Source organism: Lithobates pipiens, unplaced genomic scaffold, assembly GCF_037356315.1.
Source record: "Lithobates pipiens isolate NorthernLeopardFrog02 unplaced genomic scaffold, aLitPip1_a1.2 Scaffold_8, whole genome shotgun sequence".
In the NCBI taxonomy this organism is placed as follows: domain Eukaryota; kingdom Metazoa; phylum Chordata; class Amphibia; order Anura; family Ranidae; genus Lithobates; species Lithobates pipiens.
The window spans coordinates 146,153,145-146,173,970 of NW_027507903.1; the positions used below are offsets into that span (position 1 = coordinate 146,153,145).

The following is a 20,826-nucleotide window of genomic DNA, read 5'->3' on the forward strand; positions in this document are numbered from 1 at the left end:
TTTCTCTCCCTCCCTCCCTCTCTATCTTTCTCTCCCTCCCTCCCTCTCTATCTTTCTCTCCCTCCCTCCCTCTCTATCTTTCTCTCCCTCCCTCCCTCTCTATCTTTCTCTCCCTCTCTCTCTCTCCCCCCCTCTCACTCTCTCTCTCTCTCCCCCCCCCCCTCTCACTCTCTCTCTTTCCCCCTCTCTCTCTCTCTCTCTCTCTCCCCCCTCTCTCTCTCCCCCCTCTCTCCCTCTCTTTCTACCCCTCTCTTTTTCTCTCTCTCTCCCTCTCTCTATCTCTCACCCCCTCTCTTTCTCCCCTCCCCCTCTCTCTTCCTCTCTCTTTCTCTCTCTCCCCCTCCCCCCCTCTCTCTCTTTCTCCTCTCCCCCTCTCCCTTCATCTCTCTTTCTCCCTCCCTCTCTCTTCCTCTCTCTTTCTCTCTCTCTCCCCCTCCCCCCTTCCCCCCTCTCTCTCTTTCTCCTCTCCCCCTCCCCCTTCCTCTCTCTTTCTCCCTCCCTCTCTCCCTCCTTTCTCCCTCCCTTCTCCCTCCCTTCCCCCTCCCTCCCCTCTCTTTCTCCCCCCTCTTTTTCTCCCCCTCTTTCTCTCTCTTTCTCTCCCCCTCTCTCCCCCCCTCTCTCTCTTTCCCCCCCTCTCTCTCCCGCTCTCTCTCTCTCCCTCTCTCTCTCTCCCTCTCTCTCTCTCTCTCTCTCCCCCTCTCTCCCTCTCTCTCTCTCTCTCTCTCCCTCTCTTTTTCTCCCTCTCTCTCTCTTTTTCTCCCTTTCTCCATCTTCCCCCCCTCTCTCCCCCCCCCTCTCTCTCTCTCCCCCCCCTCTCTTTCTCTCGCAGATCGCCACCATTACTAGTAAAAAACATTTTTTTTAAATGCCATAAAACTATCCCCAATATTGTAGACACTATAACTTTTGTGCAAACCAATCAATAAAAAAATTGTGTTTTTTTTCAAACTTGTCGCTCTTCTTTTGTTTATAGTGCACAAAATAAAAACCACAGAGATGATCAAATACCACCAAAAGAAATCTCTATTTGTGGGGGAAAAAATGAAAGAAAAATGAATTTGGGTACAGTGTTGTATGACCGCGCAATTGTCATTCAAAATGCAACAGCACTGAAAACTAAAATTGGCCTGGGCAGGAAGGGGGTGAAAATGCCCTGTATTGAAGTGGTTAATTAAGTATCCTTGACAATTGTCTGCTTTAATTGTATATCTTGGGGAAAGGGGAAGTTTATAGATGAAGTAAAGCATACTATATATTTATAAAAATATTTTGTACAGTAATTAGAGTGTGTATTTACCCCTTGGATTCACTTTTTGCTTTAGGGTGAGGTAATTTCTGTAGGGGGAACATGCCCTACTATAGTTGGTGGTTAGGTAAAAGCTGGGGAAGTCTCAAATGCTGTATTTTTATTTATTTTTTGATTATGGTGTAATATGTGTATACATTTTCACCATTTTACCATTTCAGCAGTGCAATTACAGCAGTCTATTTTAGGGTAGTTAAAATCACCCATCATCACTATCTTCCCAGCCCTTCAAATTTGTTTAAGGAGCTAAGTCTCTGCCTCCTCATTAACCCTAGATGGCCTGGAACAAGCTCCAATAATTACCTTCTTAGCATGCACACCCATATGCAGTTCCATCTATAGTGCCTCAACAAGGTCCTCTTTCACACTTTTAGATCACTTCTCACATAGAGACAGACACAGCTTAGTCACGTGAAGAATGAAGCCAAGATTCCGCAATACCAATTATATTATAGTTCTCTTTATGCACCATAGCTTCCAACTGTCCCTTTTGTTTGGCAGACCACTGATATTGATAAAGAACTACTTTAATCCATTGTTGCATTTTGCACTTGTATATAACATATCTTTTTATAATACAAAAGTACACAGGAATCTCCTTGTCACCTTACATAGTCCTGCACCCCCATCATCGGTCTATTATAGTCTTAAAGGGTTTGTGAACCCATTTTATAAGTCTATGCCAGACCCTCTATGAGACTCTCTATTATAACTATTGCTTACACATGATCAGATGATAAAATTAGCAGATATCCCCCTCATTTCAGAGCTTCCCCTTAGATCTACAGTGACTGCAACAAGCGCACTTTCAAGTGCACTTGTAGTGAAGAGTGGATTTGCCTTTAGTAAACCATTTCCCTTTAGTAAATGACATAGTATGTAATTTTAAAAAATGAGCAGTGCAAATACCGATTTTCAGCTGTCTTCAGGCTGGTAAGGATGAGCTCCAGCGTGTTCGCACACCCCACGTGCAGAGCCCGCCAGGAAGTCAGTACTGCGCTGATCACAGGCAGTGAGACATTGTCCCGATGTGCAGCTGCAGAGATCGGGAAATGTCTCACTGCCTGTGATTAGTGCAGTGCCGACTTCTTGACGGGTTCTGCACGTGGGCTGTGCGAACATGCCGGAGCTCATCAACCCTGTCCTCAGGGCCCACTAACAGGCAAGGTTTGTGAGATAACTGAAATACATCACAGGTGATATAATTTGCTACTCAGTGATTGCAGTATTCTAGTCTGCATCTCACCAAGGTAATACATAAAACCTGGCCTGTTAGTGGGCCCTGAGGACAGGGTTGATGACCACTACAGTGGCGGGGAGGGGCAGGGCTGAGCGGAGACAGAGAGAGGGAGCTGAGAGGCAGGAAGAAGGGGGTGAGAGGGAGAGAGGAGAACTGAGAGCAGGATATAACAGAGGGATGCACTCTGACCACAGTGGTCATGGCTCAGCAGCCATGATTTTCGTGGTTAGTATAGAGAGGGCGTAAAGGAAGTGGCAGGTTCAGGGAGGTTTTTTCACAGGGACCATGATATGATTTTAATTTTTTTTTTGCATTAACAAATGCTTTAAGCTAGCCATACAAGGAGCTTATTTTGCCTGGTTCCTGTTGAACCGAGCAACATTCTCTGTACGTGTGGCCTTGTCAGCATCATCATGCCCAACATCCTTCACTTGAAAAATCAAAGAACCGTGCAGAAAACTGTCAGCCAAACACCTGCATCCAGTCCCTCCTTACCCTCTTACATTGTATTGTATTGCAACTGTACTGTCTACCTTTATGTTGTAAAGCACTCTACAAATTGTTGACACATGTAAATCCTGTATAATAATAATGCAGGTACCGTTTGGTAATTTTGACAGCTGGCGGCACCAGCTGTCACAAAACACTAACCACAGCAAGAGATTCATCCATTCACGCTGTTTAACACAGGCTGAAAGAACTAACATCTATTAAATTAGAATCAAACCATCTTTAACATATACAGTGCATTCCTAAAGTATTCATGCCCCCTTCACTTTTTTCAATTTTGTTATGTTGCAGCCTGATACTCAGTACCCCATAATGACAAAGTGAAAACAGAATTTTAGAAATGTTTGCAAATGTATGATAAAGGAAAAAACATAATATCACATTGGCATAAGTATTCAGACCCTTTGCAACAAGACTTGAAATTTAGCTCAGGTGTATTCCATTTCTCTTGATCATTGCTGATATTTTTCTACACCTTTATTTGGAGTCCACCTGTGCTAAATTAAATTAATTGGACATGGTTTGGAAAGGCACAAACCTCTCTATAGAAGACCTCACAGCTGACAATGCATACTGTATTGGAGCAAAAGCCATGAGGTCAAAGGAACTGCCTGCAGAGCTCAGAGACAGGATTATTGCAAGGCACAGATCTGGGAAAGGCTACAAAAAAATGCTGTACTGAAGGATCCGAATAGCACAGTGACCTCCATAATTCTCAAATGGAAGAAGTTTGGCACAACCAGGACTCTTATAAGAGCTGGTGGCTCGGCCAAACTGAGCAATTTGCGAGAAGGGCCTTAGTAAGAGAGGTGATCAAGAAAACGATGGTCACTCTGACTGAGCCCCAGAGATTCTGTGTAGAGATGGGACAAAGTTTCAGAAGGACAACCATCACTGCAGTCCTCCACCTATCTGTGCTCGATTGCAGAATGGCTAGACGAAAGCCTTTCCTCAGTGCAAAACACATAAAAGAACTAAAAAAAAACCTGAAGGACTCTGACTGGGAGGGACAAGATTCTCTGGTCTGATGATACCAAGATTGCACTGTTTGGCCTCAATTCTAAACGTTATGTCTGGAGGAAACCAAGTACTGCTCATCACCTGCCCAATACCATCCCAACAGTGAAGCATGTTGGTGGCAGCATCATGCTGTGGGTGTGTTGTTCAGCAGCAGGGACTGGGAGACTGGTCAGGGTTGAAGAAAAACTGAATGGAGCAAAGTACAGAGATATCCTCAATAAAAACCTGTTCCACAGTGCTCAGAACCTCAGACGGGAATGTTTACTTTCCAACTTGACAACAATTCTAAGCACACAGCCAAGGCAACACAACACACACGAGTGGCTTAAGAACAGTTCTATTAATGTCTTAGAGTGGCCCAGCCAGAGCCCTGACTTGAACCATAGTAAACATCACTGGAGAGACCTGAAAATAGCTGTCCAACAGTCCCAATCCAACCTGACTGAGCTTGAGAGGATTTGCAAAGAAAAGTCCTTCCCACTTACACCAGGTCTTTAGCTCTTTAGCCATTAATTTAACTCTCTAAGCTCCCTCTGTCATTCCTGTGTTGCGCATGGCACAGGCAATATTTCAGAGTATGTAACCTTGGAGGTCCTTCCCTTCAACTTGCAGCCAGGGGCGTATCTACCGTGAGGCAAACAAGGTGCTTGCCTTTGGCGGCATTTTTCAGGGGGACGGCGCTGCCCCCAGGCAGAAGGGACACTACAAGCATGGGCAAAGCATCCAGGGTCGTAAAGGCGACCCCCGCCCATGTTTAAGAGGGCCTGTGAAGCCTTCCTTTCACTTTGGTTTCCATCTACTCAGCAAGAGTAGCCAACCCCTTGACAAACGTGCCGGACATCAACAAAGCTGGCCATGGTGTGGCTGGCTACACAGGAGTGTCCTACCTGCCTCAATTCCCGCCCTCCTCCCTTGGCAAGCTGTGTTGAGGATGGCTGGATCTAGGGGGTGGTGCACCTCTCCCCCTCCTATGGATGCTGTGACTGGGTCGAGAAGCTCCTCCCCCATCCTCAGACTAACACAGGACATGCAGCAGAGCTGCTCCTACCCATGCTGCACACAGCTGAGATTCTTGTACAGACATTCTGCTGAGTGTGTAGCTGGCTGTTTGCAGTTTTGACCTAGGAGCTCCTCAGATCAGAAAGGCAGCAAAGGTGCAATAGCCAGCTACACACTGTGCAGATTGAGGTTGTGTCTGTAAAAGAATACAACCTCGGCTGTGTGCAGTTGGGGAGAAGCAGCACTGTTGAGAACCCTGCCAGCAATGACGCTATCCTTTGCTCTGCTAATCCCGTCCTCTGCTCTACTGACCTCTGTCCCATGCTCTGCTACCCCATCCTCTGCCCTGCTGAACATCCTTTCCTCTGCCCCACGTAGCCACCAGAGACCCAGAATAGCCACTTGAGAATGAAGAGGTGGGACAAATTTAGATGGGGGGCTGACAGCTGGATCATGCCTAGCTCTTCCCAGTAAAGTTTCTACCTGGTCCACCACATGGCATAGCATCCCCTATTACCACCAACTGTCTAGGCCTTCCTGCATTACCCTCACCACCCCTACTAGATTGGTTGCTCCCCAATTTTTTAGGGGTAGCAGCGACATCTAGAATTGGCACCTCTTGGTTTGGGCTTATTATTAATACCTGTCAGTAAAAATGCAAATGCTTTACCAAGGATAGTGTCAAGCACATATTCTTGTAAATGATCACAACACTAATTTTGTAAGTACTTTTATCAGATATACAGTTTCATATTTTACAAATACCTGGGACAAATTTGACAATGACCTCACAATTTACTCTAAAAGAAAAAGTAAAGCCACATTGTAAAAATAGAAAATGATAACAGACCATGTTCTCATAGTTTATTTTTTTCACTTTTAATAGCCATGAACATTAAAGAGGAAGTAAACTCTCCCACTCTGATGCATCTTTTCATTTAGTCCATTATAATAAGTAATTACCAAACTATAGCCACTGCAACCCAGCCCAAATCGCATATTACTTACTGTTTTAATAAACTTTAAAAAAATTGTTTCCAGGGGTTAGGCAGCTCCATCTTTAGTATTGTTTTCTGAGTTCACAGTGGAGTGTATTTCCGCCCTTACATTGAGCACTTCCTGTACTGTTAACCAAGCCTCCTTCTCAATCCAACATTTCTATGGCAACCCTGCTTCCCTGTTCATAGCTGACTTGTTTATTTCATAGTATTTACTTGTGCTGATTACCTAGTGTTTGCCTGTATGAGTCCTATCAGCTTCAGCTGATAAGACTGCAGTACTGCTGTCCCATTCCCTGCTTTACACTGTATGTGAGGTCACATGATCGCATGGTGTGTAGAAGGAAGCTCTGAGTGATTAGCAGCCTGCTGTGCCGTAGGAAGTCCTGATAACAGATAGATAAGACATAGAGCAGTGTTGGCGAACCTTGGCACTCCTGATGTTTTGAAACTACATTTCCCATGATGCTCCACTACATTGCAGAGTGCATGGGGTGCCAAGGTTCGCCATCACTGACATAGAGCGTGTGCCGTAAATCAGGGGAGATCTGGGCATGCTCAGCGATGTCATTCTAAAGAACAAAAAGGATTACAACAATACTAAGCAAGTAAGGAGATATCTACAAGCAGTGTTCATTAGGGTTTTTTATGCTGATTCACATGGGACAAAGTTGTAGGGGTGGGTTTACAACCACTTTAACATTGTACTGTAGCTGTAGAATGTCATGATAAAAAATACTGATGGTGTTTGAAGACATCACCTCAAGACAGTGTTACTGTGGGTATGGAAGAGTCTTTATTGGCCCACAATTATGCAGTTTTTGCCATTTGACCTGGATATACTGTACATCTTGAAATCAGCCCAAGTATCCAAATGTAATTATTTCTGAACATCTGGACATAGTGTATATCATGTCATATACCAGTGGTTCTCAACCTCAGTCCTCGAGTACCTCCAACAAGCCATGTTTGCAGGTTTTCCTTTATCTTGAACAGGTGCTTTAAATCAATATCAATGGCTCGCTATTTTGGACAGCTATTTTATCTAAGAGAAATTCTCAAAACATGTCTTGTTGGGGCTACTTGAGGACCAAGGTTGAGAACCACTGTCAAATACAACTATGTAAAGGGAAATACAATGACTGTATAAAGTATCTTTTATTTTTCTGTCACCATAGTTCCAGAGACTCCAGGCCTAGTTCTGGCTTGTCATTATTGTCTTCAGCTGGTGCCTTTTCTGCTAGAAGATCGTCTTCTCAGCCAACGCCTGTCATCAACATTCAGTCCCCTCCAGAAGAAAATGTAGAACCATTGGATCTCTCTGGCATTAAGCAAGAGCAAGACAGTTTTTCAGGTTTGTAATGTTCCAATCCTTATTTATTGGTGGGTTGCCAATATTGCCACATACATTACATCCATTTCTCACTTTATTTTTTTAAAGGTTACCTTTTGCCACCCACCCTTATGAATGCCCTGTGGGCACACATTTCTCATTGCCTAGCTTTCTTGCTACATGTTAGGAACCAATGAAAGCATCAAAAATATATAACGTTTTCTGGCTTTCGTAGTCCATTTAAATGTAACGTAATGTAATGTATTCAACTTAGGTTCTTAAATCTGATGGACAAATTAATTAAAAAATATTTATATAAAAGACAATAAAGAAATGCTTTTCAGAAGCTTAGTTAAAGTGGAACTTTATGCCAAAAATATAAAAAGGCAAAATGGCAGTAAGTTTAATGTAGAAGAGACATGCTTTGTCTCTTCTGTATTAAAGTTACTCACCTGCTTGTCCGCCCCTGTACAGTGAGCTGTGCAATGCCAAATTTGACTGAACTCCCATGCATGCATGGGAGTGACATCATCCCTGCTTGGCCGATAAAAGTGGCTGGCGATTAGGTTCGAGAAGCCAGCCCCCTGAAGATGTCCGCGACTGGGCACATTGCTGGAGCTCAGGTGAATAGAGTTCCACTTTACCAATACATTGTATCACTTTTTAACTCTCCTTTTCTGCTGGTATTATATGCATAAATTCTAAATCTAATGTAAAGTAGGACTGGGTGGAAATGCTGCAGAAATATTTTAGGAGTTTATTGCAGGATGGATTCGTTCACATTTGTGTTGTGTCACACTTATCTCTTCATTACAGGATTCCATTGTCGTCTTGAAAATAGCAGCTTGATCGCAAAAAGAAAATCATGTATATACACTCTGTAGCATAGGCTATGTGATTTTTTTTTTCTCCTACCTTTACAAATACATTTTCACAGGGCTTTTCTTTCTCAGAGAATAGGTTCAGAAACTCAACTCAGCCCCCTTTGCGGTGGGAGAGTACACCATAACAAATGGTGGGTGTGGCCAAATTGCCCCAACAGTGGGAGGGCCTTAAAGGGACACCACTAGTGCATTACATGCTCTACGTACAGAGTGCATAGTTACAAACATCTCAAATAGAGTTTCAGTTTTTAGTTGTGCATTCAGCAAGGCATTGCAGAAAGTACTTTATGTGATGAGCATTCATTTAAGTATGGGATGTATGATGGTATATGCAGGAAAAGAGTGTGGTATGAATGACGGTGTGTGCAGGAAAGGAGTGCGGTGTATATGACCTAATGTGTAGGAAATGAGTGCAGAGGGTATGACAGTGGGTAGTATGTGCGGCGGAGGACTGCAGAGTGTATGACAGTGGATAGTATGTTCAGGAGAGGAATGCAGGGTGCCACCTTAGTTCTTAGGCTGTGTGCTCCCCTAAATTGCCAGCAGGCAGAACATACTGAGATTCTGCTGAAGGTACCTCCTGTTGAGGATAGATCATGTCCAGGCTGTTTCGCTGCCGCTTTGGGAAGTTCCTTCAGATCTTTCTCAGTTCTTCTCTTAATCAGGTGGACGTTCTTCACTGTGGCCTTTGTTCCATTAATACAGATGCTTTGCTGGACCTGAGTGGGTCTGGAGATTCTTGGAACCATGTTATTGTGCTCAAGGTTAGGGAGATCTTGCAGCGTTCTTCTGTCAAGCCCTAGAAACAGAATAGTCACCTGGACAACAGGGTTGAATCTCACCAGCTGGGAGACTAAGGCTCGATTCACATCTATGCATTCTGCTTTTGAGCAATTCTGCAGTACTTACCTCGTTTTTGGACATGTGTTTTTACTGCGATTTGCATTTTTTCATTAATTTACACTGTATATAGCTGGTTGCTAAGGATGGGTCCAGGAAGCTGGCTTCCTCGTCCTTAACAACTGATGAGCCATCAGCTGTCAGCGGGCTTCCCCACTGAATGTAAAAAAAAAAAAAAAAAAAGGAAGAAAAAAAGAATTGGCAGCTATAAAAAAATATATATTTTTTAAAAAAAGAACAAAACAGCGTGGTGTCCCCCCCACCCCAAAGCACCTTGCCCCATGTTGATGGGGATAAGGGCCTCTTCCCGACAACCCTTGCCCAGTGGTTGTTGGGGTCTGCGGGCAGAGGGCTTATTGGAATCTGGAAGCCCCCTTTAATAAGGGGGCCCCCGATTCTGGCCTCCCCCCTACATTGTACCCCTACCCATTCACCACAAAAAAGTAGTGTAAAAAAATACAGTTCCTCCTCCGGGCTTCTTCTCCCGCTCTTCTTGCTCCTGTCTTCTTTGTCCAGTGTTGTTCTTCCTCTGTCGACGACCCTCTTCTGATGCTGCGTCCTGCTGATCTGTCCACGCCGATGTCAAGTATGTTTTAAGTAACGATCGGCGCAAGGCCATATGATGAAGTCTTCAGAGGCCCCTCCCCCTTGTGACATCACTGACTGGGGCATGATGGGTTTGTGACAGCACAAGGGGTGTGGCCTCCCGCTGACATCAGATGACCATGCCCCCATTGTTACCGAAGAAATGCTTGACATCAGCACAGACAGATCAGCAGGACGCAATATCAGAGGAGGGTCGACGGCAGAGGAAGAAGACAGGAGTAAGAAGAAGAGCAGGAGAAGGAGAAGCCCGCAGGAGGAAGATGCGGGAGAAATATTTTTAATAAAGGACTTGTCAAAAACTGTCTACTATATTTGTTCACACTATACAGCTTTTTTGTGGTAAATGGGTAGTGGTACAATGTACCTCATACTCATTCATATAAAGGGGGAGGCTGGGGATCTGGGGGCCCCCTTTGTTAAAGGGGGCCTCCAGACTCATAAGCCTCCCCACCCGCAGACCTTGACAACCACCGGGCAAGGGTTGTCTGGAAGAGGCCCTTGTCCCCATCAATATAGGGGCAAGGTGCTTTGGGGTGCCCCAAGCTCCCACCCCCCCATGTTGAGGGCATGTGGCCTGGTATGGTTCGGGGGGGGCTTGCTCGTCCACTCCCTTTTCTGACCTGCCGGGCTGTATGCTCAGATCTGGTCTGGTATGGATTGGATTTTGGGGGATCCCACACCATTTTTTTTTTTTACATTTTGCCTTGGGGGTCCCCTCTGAATCCATACTCACCCAAGGGCCTGGTATGGACCTAGGGGATGGAGGGGATGGGGATGGGAACCCCCAACGTTTTTCCCCCCCCCACAATTTTTCTTTTGCCGGCAATTCTTTATTTACATTCAAGGGGGAAGCCGGCCGCTGAGTCCTTATCAACCAGTTATGTACAGTAAATCTACAGCAAAAAACAAAAAAATAAAACACAAATTGCGCCAAACTCGCATTGATTGCGTTTTGGATGCGGGTAAATTGAAGTCTATTACATGCAAAATGCTGCATTTTTGCATTTTGCGGGAAAAAAGCCCCCAAGCTTTTCCAAAAACGCAGAGGCACAAAAATGCATTGATGTGAACGTGTTCCCTAGGAACTCATGTTAAAAAAAATCCCTGCATTTCTGTAAAATGCAAAAAAAAAACACACATTCGTTTGAAGCCTCGTACACACGATCGGATTTTCTGATGGGAATTGTGTGATAACAGGCTGTTGCCGGAAAATCTGACCATTTGTACGCTCCATCCGACAATTGTTGTTGGATTTTCTGGACAATCTGTTTTTGGATTTTCTGAGCGTGTGTACACAAGTCCGTCTGACAAAATTCCAAAGTACAAACACAAATGCTCGGTAGAAAGGAAGAGCTGGAAGCAGTTGGTCTTGTAAATTAGCGCTCGTAATGGAGAATTAACATTCATGACATGGCAAATTATGAAATCTCAAAATACAGCACCCATTCTCTTCTTCTTTAATGGGATAATAATGAAGCTGCTTTGCTGGTGATACTGATGGAGTTATGACAAACTAATTTCCAAAGGCTTTTTTTTTATTTCTAGTGATATCAAGAATAACATTATGCTGCATTTTTTGGCACATGTTACCACAACACCATTATCCCATAGTTTTTAAGATCAAAGCTACAACTATGTTGGTGTCCCTTGTTAATTTTACATTGTATTTTTTAAAATAACTGCCTACTCCCAAACTGTCATATGAAGTAAAATACACAGCCAAGTATTATTCTACACAATTTTTTTTTATTGTGCATTAAAAAAAGAAAACATAGAAAATTAGACATGCTATCTGCCAATAGAACTTAACCAAAAAGGGCATTCTGTGCGCTCCAGAAGACGTCGTAGTGACGAAACATGTAGGGCGTGGCCATAGGACACACTCTCTCCGGCTCAGAACGCCACGGCGGACGGCTGTTGTATTTGTATAAGCGATTGATACACTTTATAAATGTGAGTAGATTTTTAATTAATAAAGCTGGTTTTTGAAGCGGTTTTACACTATGGAGGCCCTTCTCTTTTACTGATACCTATATGAGGCATCCCCAACGGATCAATTAAGGACCCCTCAGAGGAAAACCAGACAGCGACATAGGGGCTTACACTGTGGCAGCGAGCTCATCCCTGAAGGGGCAGGCGATCTGGTGAGGGCAATAAGAGCACTTTTTTGGATACACGTGTTGGGGGATCTTTTCTCTTTGAAACCACTAATAAGAACTTATTTGGACTGATTGGCTAATCCTCAGTTGGATTGATTGTGTTTTTTTAAATATATTTTATTTAATTTTTATCATTTATTTCTTTTGTAAATTCACATACTTTCACCATTTTTATTAATTTTTGTGGATGAAATTATTTATGTCACATTTTATGAATTATTGCACGAGAAGTTATTTATTGCATGTATATTAATTAGATTCACTAGATTGGCACAAGCACTTATCACATTATTTATGCACGTATAGAGTCGGCGCATATATATATATATATATATATATATATATATATATATATATATATATATATATATATAAAAGAATATTAATTTTTTTTATTTACATAATATATATTTTTTTACCACTATTCTTCTAACACGACATTTTTCACAGTATTTGTTTATTTTTATTTATTTTAAATTAATCATATTATCCTAGGGATTTTGAAGGTATAGCACCACATCTACCCTTCCTTTCTTTTTTCAACATCCAAAAATATACCAAATCAAATCATTATTCAACCAAAAAATAAAATAAAAGCCTCATGCATATGTCCCGCTTCTTAACCACTTACAGACCGGACCATTTTGCTGGTCAAAGACCAGACCACTTTTTGCGATTCGCCACTGCGTCACTTTAACTGACAATTGCGCGGTCGTGCGACGTGGCTCCCAAACAAAATTGACGTCCTTTTTTTCCCACAAATAGTGCTTTCTTTTGGTGGTATTTGATCACCCCTGCGGTTTTAATTTTTTGCGCTATAAACAAAAATAGAGCGACAATTTTGAAAAAAACGCATTATTTTTTACTTTTTGTTATAATAAATATCCCCCAAAAATATATATAAAAAAACTTTTTTTTCACTCAGTTTAGGCCGGTACGTATTCTTCTACATATTTTTGGTAAAAAAAATCGCAATAAGCGATTATTGATTGGTTTGCGCAAAAGTTATAGCATTTACAAAATAGGGATAGTTTTATAGCATTTTTATTAATCATTTTTTATTATTTTTTTTTACTAGTAATGGCGGCGATCAGCGATTTTTATTGTGACTGCGACATTATGGCGGACACATCGGACATTTTTTACATATTTTTGGGACCATTGTCATTTATACAGTAATCACTGCTATATAAATGCAGTGATTCCTGTGTAAATGACACTGGCAGTGAAGGGGTTAACCAGGGGGTGGCAGTGTAGGGGGTTAAGTGTTCCTAGGGGTGTGTTACTAACTGTGGGGGGGTTGGGCTTTCATTTAGTGAACACTGATCTCTGCTCCAATCACATGGAGCAGAGATCAGCGTCACTAGTTGCTAGGCAGAATGGAGAAATGCTGTTTACACGGCATTTCCTCCATTCAGCCGTCCCGTGAGACGATCGCGGGTATGCCCGCGGCGATCGAGTCCGCGGGTCCCGCGACCAGACTCACGGGGGTCCCGACCAGCGCAGGAGCGCACTGCCGGCGGCACGCTCCCGATGGCAGGGTGGCATTGAAGATTGGATGTACATGTACGCCAATATGCCTGTCCGTGCCATTCTGTCAACGTACATCGGCGTGCGCTGGTCGGGAACCGGTTAATATAGGGGGTCAACAATGCCAAGAGTTGGTGAAAGCAGGGGTCTGTCGTCTGGGGATAATTCCAAAAATCATTTGGATTATTCTCCTGGAACCCCCGTAGCAAAGGCATATGACATAACGGATCAGATTAATAAAGCAACCAATTTTTGGTCCAAGAAACTGGACTGGACTTGGGTCAAAGCAATAACTCCAAGGCCAATAATAAATAATACGCCATCTCCTCCGATTCCGCAACATAGCTGGTTGACGAACGGTTCAGAAACTAACTGAAAAGCACAAAATTAAAAGCGCAAATCAACACACTTATACTAACACAAAATTAGTAGAAGGAGCCCAAAGGGTGGTGCTAAAGAGCTGAAAAACCATGTCGTACGTCACTACGTTCACGTTTGTTGGCCGTCAATTCCTTCCGCTTGTATGCGAGACAAGTTCCTGGCCAACACCCTTTGGACAAAAGTCCAAGGCTTTGTCTATGGAAAAGCCGATCGTGTGTACGAGGCTTTAGGTGGAAATACAAATTAGACAAAGGATTAAAAAAAGAGCTTGCTTTTACATACACTTTACTCTAACTGTGCTAAACTGAAATAAGAATTGTCATCTGGATTACTGCACTTTGCCCATACTGTAATTGCTCTGTGCAGTGCTTATCTGAACAATATAATATGAGTGGGGTTTATTTTCTATCATATTTGTTTTTTTGTTTTTTTTTATGATGTCTTTATATTACAGGTGATAAAAAGAGTGTGGGCAACACTCCAGAAACACCACGTCTACCATCATCCACTCGCTCTTATGTCAGAACATCAAAGTCCAAATCTTGCTCATCACTGCTTTCTGCTCATGCAAGCCGCCCAGGGTCGAATACCAAACCCATTCTACCACCTATTCCATCAGGACGCAAGAAGTTTCAAAGTTAATTCAGCTACGCCTTTGCCACTATTTTTTCAAAATTCACTTCTTAACAAAGGGGAGATACCAGGCTTTACATTTCTCTCCTAAATGCTTTGCATTAAACATTGTTTGAATTGCTGTTCAAGAGCTATTCAATATCATATAATCAAAATTTTTTTTTTTTTTTTACCTTTGACTTAGAGAGGCTAATTTACTGAAGTAGTTGAGAATCTTCACTCAAATTATAGTTGTGTCCGCTTTGAATACCCAATCATGTTCAGATAAAATAAACAGGAATTTGTTTTTCACATGACTGAATCTTCAAGCTTGGCTTCCTGGCTGTCATGATTCAGTGGCTTCAGTACTTTTTGTGTCATTAACATAGAACAAATATGCAGTTCATAAGCTATAATTCTACTTGCTGTCTGTTTCTTCTGAGTCAGTGACTCAAAGTATTGAAGCCAAATTTATGCCCGGTACACACGATCCGACTAATGTACAAACGATCGTACATAAGTTTTCGGTTAATAATCGCAAGTAGAAATTGAATAGCTAAATAAAGGCATGAAAATTCTTGTATGATAGAAAAAAAAATTGGAAGTGATTTCATGTGTTGTCATGCATTTGTATTGTATTTTCGGATGACAACTATACTGACTCAACAAATATTGTACGATATGGAATCGTATGAGGAAAATTTCCGTGCATGTCCGATCGAATAATATCGGATGAACGGTCGTGATCGGCTGTCAAAAGTAGTGTACACACGATCTGAAATTCGTACGATTCTTCCTTGGACGACCGTTTTCGTACAATATTCGGATGTACGGGCCATAAGTCTGGAGTGGAAGTCTACAAATAAAACCATTTAATGGGGATGTTGGATTTGCTAGGACAATACTGTAATGTATTTGCTCAAAATTACAGCATGGCCATGTACATTTATATTACACTTTTGGCTGAGCATTCAATAACCAAGATTACTTTATTTATATGTACCATTTTACAATATTGACTGTTTGTAGTTCAGTAAACTACTTTGATTGCGCTGAAAATTATATTCAGGAAATACTTATTCTGTATGCCTGTTTTACTAACATCTACATACTCTCTTTCACTCTCAAAACACTGACATTCATGCAGAGAGTGACAGAAAGATTTTGTAACCTGAAAAATATAGCTGAAGCCCATTTAGAATACATAAAAAAGGGAACTATAAGTATGCACTTCACATTAGAACACAATGGCAGAGCTGCATGTCAATCTATCCTCTATCATGAGCACTTCCATCTTCTCCCAGACTTCCTTTCTGGTTCAGACTCTTCAGCCACGACATCATCATCACTCCCATACATGTGCACTGGAATCACATGATCACAGCACAGAGTGGGTGCTGTATAAATGTATAATATAATGAGCAAGAGGAACTGAACACTGGCAAGCAAAGCCATTGGCCAGCCCGGTATAACCCATCCCACTGCCAGCATACTTCATTTTATTCCGAATGTTCTAGGAGGATAAATGTTTTTATTTTTTTTTTTTTTTCATTTTAGGAAAAAAAAAAAGACATGTTATATTTACCTGATCTGTGCAATGGTTTTGCACAGAGTGGCCTCTTAATGCCTCTTCTGCCTGTGTTCCCTGCTGCTCCTCTTCAAGTGCTCCCATAGCAAGCAGATTTCTACAGGGTTCTACTCAAACCTGTTCATGACTCTCAAAGCCCAAGGAAGCATTTACCCCATTCTGGGTCTGAAGACGTAATGTATGGAATCCACCAGGCCTCTCCTAGCCTTCCTCCTACGAGGATACTTTTTTTTTGCCTCTGAGGACATAAATGATGAATACTTGCATGTCCCCATCTTTCTAGAACATCAACACTACCTGTGATTTTCTGTGGGCATACAACACTAAGCCCCTGTACACACGGTCGGAGATTTCGACAACCAAATCCGCTGGATTTTGTCCGTCAGATCTTGTCCGTCAGATCTTGTCCAAAACGGTTGCATACACACGGTCGGACTAAGTTGTCGAAAAATCTGATCATTCAGAACGTGATGACGTAATTTCGTTACGATGGGACTACGTTCAGGCTAGTAACCAATAGCTTTGATGTAGGAATTTGATCTGAGCATACGTGGCACTTGGTCCGATCAAAATTCTCTACACATGATCGGAGTATGTCCGATCGAACCAGTTGGTCGGATAATATTTCCAATAAGTTGGAAAATTGGGTCTGACTGAATCAGTCCGATGCATACCACACACAGTCAGATTATCCGACAACACGGTCCGATAGGACACATTCCGATGGATTCTCCGACCGTGTGTACAAGGGCTAATAGTTTGTAGCCCTTCTGTGTTCATCAAGGTACTAACACCTGTGCTAGCCTTCTGTGCTTCTAGGGCATACCCATAGTGGAATAATCTAGACAACCTCCCCATGGGAGATCCGTTGGTACAGACTCGGTCCAAAGAACTTTCCAGACTCTGCAAGATTTAGAAAGGTTTTGGTTAGAACATGCGCATTCAGTAGTACCAACACCATTTTTTCATTTAGAGCAGGGATCTCCAAACTATGGCCCTCGAGCTGCTGCAGAACTACACATCCCATGAGGCATTGTAAAACTCTGACACTCACAGACAGACCCTAGTGTGGGATGGGAATTGTAGTTCCTGAACAACTGGTGGGCCATAGTTTGGAGACCCCTGATTTAGAGTAGCAGAGGTCTCATACTGCTTAGTCCAAAATTTTTCTTCTGCAAGAGAAACTCCTCGCTACCAGATTTGGAATCTACCATCTAGCAGCCACCCAACTCTCCACATTTCACCTTCAGGAAGAATGGTCTCTTTTTGCTGTTCCTGAGGGTCCCCCTAAGACGACCTGCTTCTCATTACACCATGTCTTAGTGACTCCTACAGGTCGTCACACAAACCTATAGGATAAGTTAAGGTTTTGTAACATGTTCCAGTTCCCTCAATCATCTCCTCTGTGTGACCTCGCTGCAGCTGTCACTTTTTGAAAAGAGGGTGGGCATGTGAATGAACTACAAGCATCTTGGCTTGTAGTTCTTAATGAACTGCAAGGGCGCTGAGGAGCACTCTCGCAATTCATTCACAAGTGCTGCATCTTTCGAATAGACAGCCTGAATAAGGGTACAGGCAGAAAGCCGTTTTTGTTTGTGATGTTGCTTATTCCCTAAGTTGAACTGTATTTAGATATCCCACTTCATGTCCTTAGGCTGTTTTAACATTTTCTGGACTTTCAGTGGTTAAAACAAGCACATGGTGACAAATTACAATCATGTATAGCCAGGTTTAGGGCCTGGGAGGAACAAAAAAGGAACTCTTTTTGCCTTTAGGAGTAAAATACAGTTTGCTGGATTAAGGCTTAGGTTTATTTTGTTGTGATAAGGGAGTACTTTTACCACCAATGACAGTTGTCAACCGAAGCCCCAAAAATATTTTCAATGGGAATGTGGAGAAAATGCTTTTTACATTGTAGTTCTACAGAACAGTATTTTAGGCCAAGTGACTCATTTTGGAAGACCATATCCGATAACCCATGAACACAATAGGACAATGCAGCAGACATAAGCTGGACTGCTGCTTAACTGAATAACCATTAAGCATGGTTAAGGTTCTTTTAGAAATTTGTTTAGAACACATACCCAGGGTCTGGAAATTAACTGTAACAGCAGGTTGCAGGGTGGGGTCTGTAAAACCAATCCTTGGAAAGGGTTTCAATATGCATTAGATTTACAAGAATTTTCAGCATTTTGTTTGGGCAAGAGATATGGAAGGTCCACCTCTTAAGTAAACTCGTTCTTCATGAGATATTGTTCAGCAAAGCATTCTGGAGGAAAAAATAATTTGGCAGAAGTAACCTAATCCCGTTTCAGTAATGAATGGACTAAAAAAAGGAACAAATGAGATTATTGCACCACTGCTGCTGCAGGAATGTTAGAAACAGACTGAAGCAGAGGGCATAGGAGCATGTTTATTTCCGAGTTATCTATCATTGTAGAGATTTTGATCCAAAAATAACCAATTAAAATTTCTCTCTGGATGAGGGAGCTAGATAAGGCAATGGAAAGTGTAGACCCAAGCAGGGGGGCAAAATTCCAAGCTACGTAGAATCAGGTCCTCTGGAGGAACACTGCCATCCTGCAACTGTTACATATACACCCCATGATGCCTGTGGAGATCTGTGCAACTGTCTACCTGTCAATTTGAACAGCCAGTGTGTATGGGACATCTGCACAGGTGAACACATACCCTTTGCACAGGCATAGGAACCAGTACACCTGTGTAAATGAGGCCTAAGCAACGGAGAGTGCCACGTGCAGAACAAGTGAAGAGGTAACATTACAGTTACTCATTGCCCCAATCACCAGCATACTCCCAAGGCAACAAGTCGAGAGCTGCTGAACTGAATTGAACTAGATCAGGAAGGGGGAGGCTTTCTGATTGGCTGCAGCCTGACAGGAGGCAAAGGACCCTGATTTGATTAGTTGTGACATGACCGAGAGACAGAAAGCCGGGCTGGGCAAGGGACTAACCCTGTAGTTAATTATATTAATCAGCAGCTAAGACCAGCTGATGTCTATAGCACTCAGCCCTGTGCAAGGATAAAAGAACAGGGCACATGTTTATGGAATCACAGTTACAATAAGAACCACAGCAGAAAAGAGGATAGGACAAACCACAAGCTAGTGGAAATACAGGTATCAGCAGAATCACAGGTGACAGATTAGTTATGCTGTTGATTTGTGAACCCAGCACACTAAATGTCTTGGGAGTACTATATGCAGAACTCAGTGCTCAAAAGGTCATGTTACAGGCTAACCCCGCAATTCTTAGTCCAGTCGGACCTGGTACGGCCTCCAAGCCAAGCAGCTAAACCACATTCTTGGAGTTAACAAAAAAGAGAGACTTAATCTCCCTAAGGCACTAGCAAAAAACAAAACAAAAACTGAAGCATTATCGGAACGGAAAGGTTTATACTTGACTGGTCCACAGCTTTGTTTTTAATGGTCAAACAAAAGCTTGCAGAATAAATAGGGAAAATTAGGTTGGCATGGAGTCACACTCCTCTGGGAAAATAGCACCATGCAAAAACTCTCCACGTACTTCAGAAAGTTCAACTACCGAGCCCATCTTCCTGTGAAGCTGAGGTTTTTATTGGCTGGTGGAGGATGGGCAGTTTCATTGGCTAATGCATGTCATAATGGAAACTTAAAACTGTAAACGATGTATGTAAACAATTATAGCGGTTATATGCTACCCATAGTTAATACCTGATTAGGATGCTCTGGTGAAGTGGAATTGTTTTTAGTAAGGTCAGCAAAAAAAAGCCTATAATCTAATTATATTGAAAATCTGGGCCCTGATTACCGTAGTAAAAATATGTGGATTGTCTAATCAAGTGATTTGCTCCATGTTCAAGCCTTCTTTCATAACAGAAAGGTTCTCTTTCAAACATAGTAAGCATAAGACCACCTCCTTTTGCAACAGTATGGGTTTTCAAGGTTATTAAAAAAAATAAAAAATAAAAATGAGAGCACAAATTTAAGAGTAGAGCGGCAGCTTTATTCATATGGAAACAATTCAGACAGGCTTTTTCTGAACAGTGACTAAGAAGATATGCACAGTATTAAAATAAAGATGTTTTTATCTAGTCAATCATAAACTTTACATATATACAACTTATACTTATATATTTTGACTAAAGGCAATAAAGCTAGTAGGCTAACATTCTAGCATTTCAGCTGAGCAAGGACATCATATTCTAGGTAGTTTTTTTTTTTTTTTTTTTTTTAACATAACAAGTCTGTCTATTGGGCAAACATCAGCTTTTTGACATTTAAATATCTTAGAGATATTTACATATCTCTTGCACATGGGAGGCCAAGCCCTTTCTATGTAAATGCCACTGCCTCCTCCCACCTGGGAAGTTCAAGTGCACCATATAATACCTTGGCTATACACCAGTGCTACTATAAACATGTGTATGGTATGGGCATATAAAAAAAGAAATAAATAGAAAGTATCTATTTTTTGCATAAGCCTATGTGCTATACTCATATATACAAGGGCACTGGTGTACACCCAAGCACAGTCTTTCATGTCTACAAGAGGCTGTACACAGAACCTTGGCTTCCCTGTCAGGGGAAAAAAAATGCAGTAATTTATGATGAATTGGCTCAGCTGCCCACGTGCAAGAGGCATTAGGGAAAGTGTTGAACACTATAAGAACTACTGTAAACATGTACTGTAGAGGTAAACTAAAAAAGCATGTCTTGTGCACTGCTACAATGGCAACCACTGGTGCCAATACACATGAT

General features: G+C 42.2%; 1 protein-coding gene across 2 annotated transcripts in view; it reads left to right on the forward strand.

The window, feature by feature from the left end:
• The window catches only part of LRGUK (leucine rich repeats and guanylate kinase domain containing), a 127,205-nt gene extending 111,668 nt beyond the window's left edge, over nt 1-15,537 (forward strand). For both annotated transcript variants that reach the window (XM_077473021.1, XM_077473022.1), the window contains 2 exons: nt 7,252-7,427; nt 14,321-15,537. In XM_077473021.1, the coding sequence (XP_077329147.1) occupies nt 7,252-7,427; nt 14,321-14,508 (364 nt within the window). In that variant the 3' untranslated portion in view covers nt 14,509-15,537. The remainder of the gene's footprint in view (nt 1-7,251; nt 7,428-14,320) is intronic.
• Nucleotides 15,538-20,826: the final 5,289 nt, after the last annotated feature.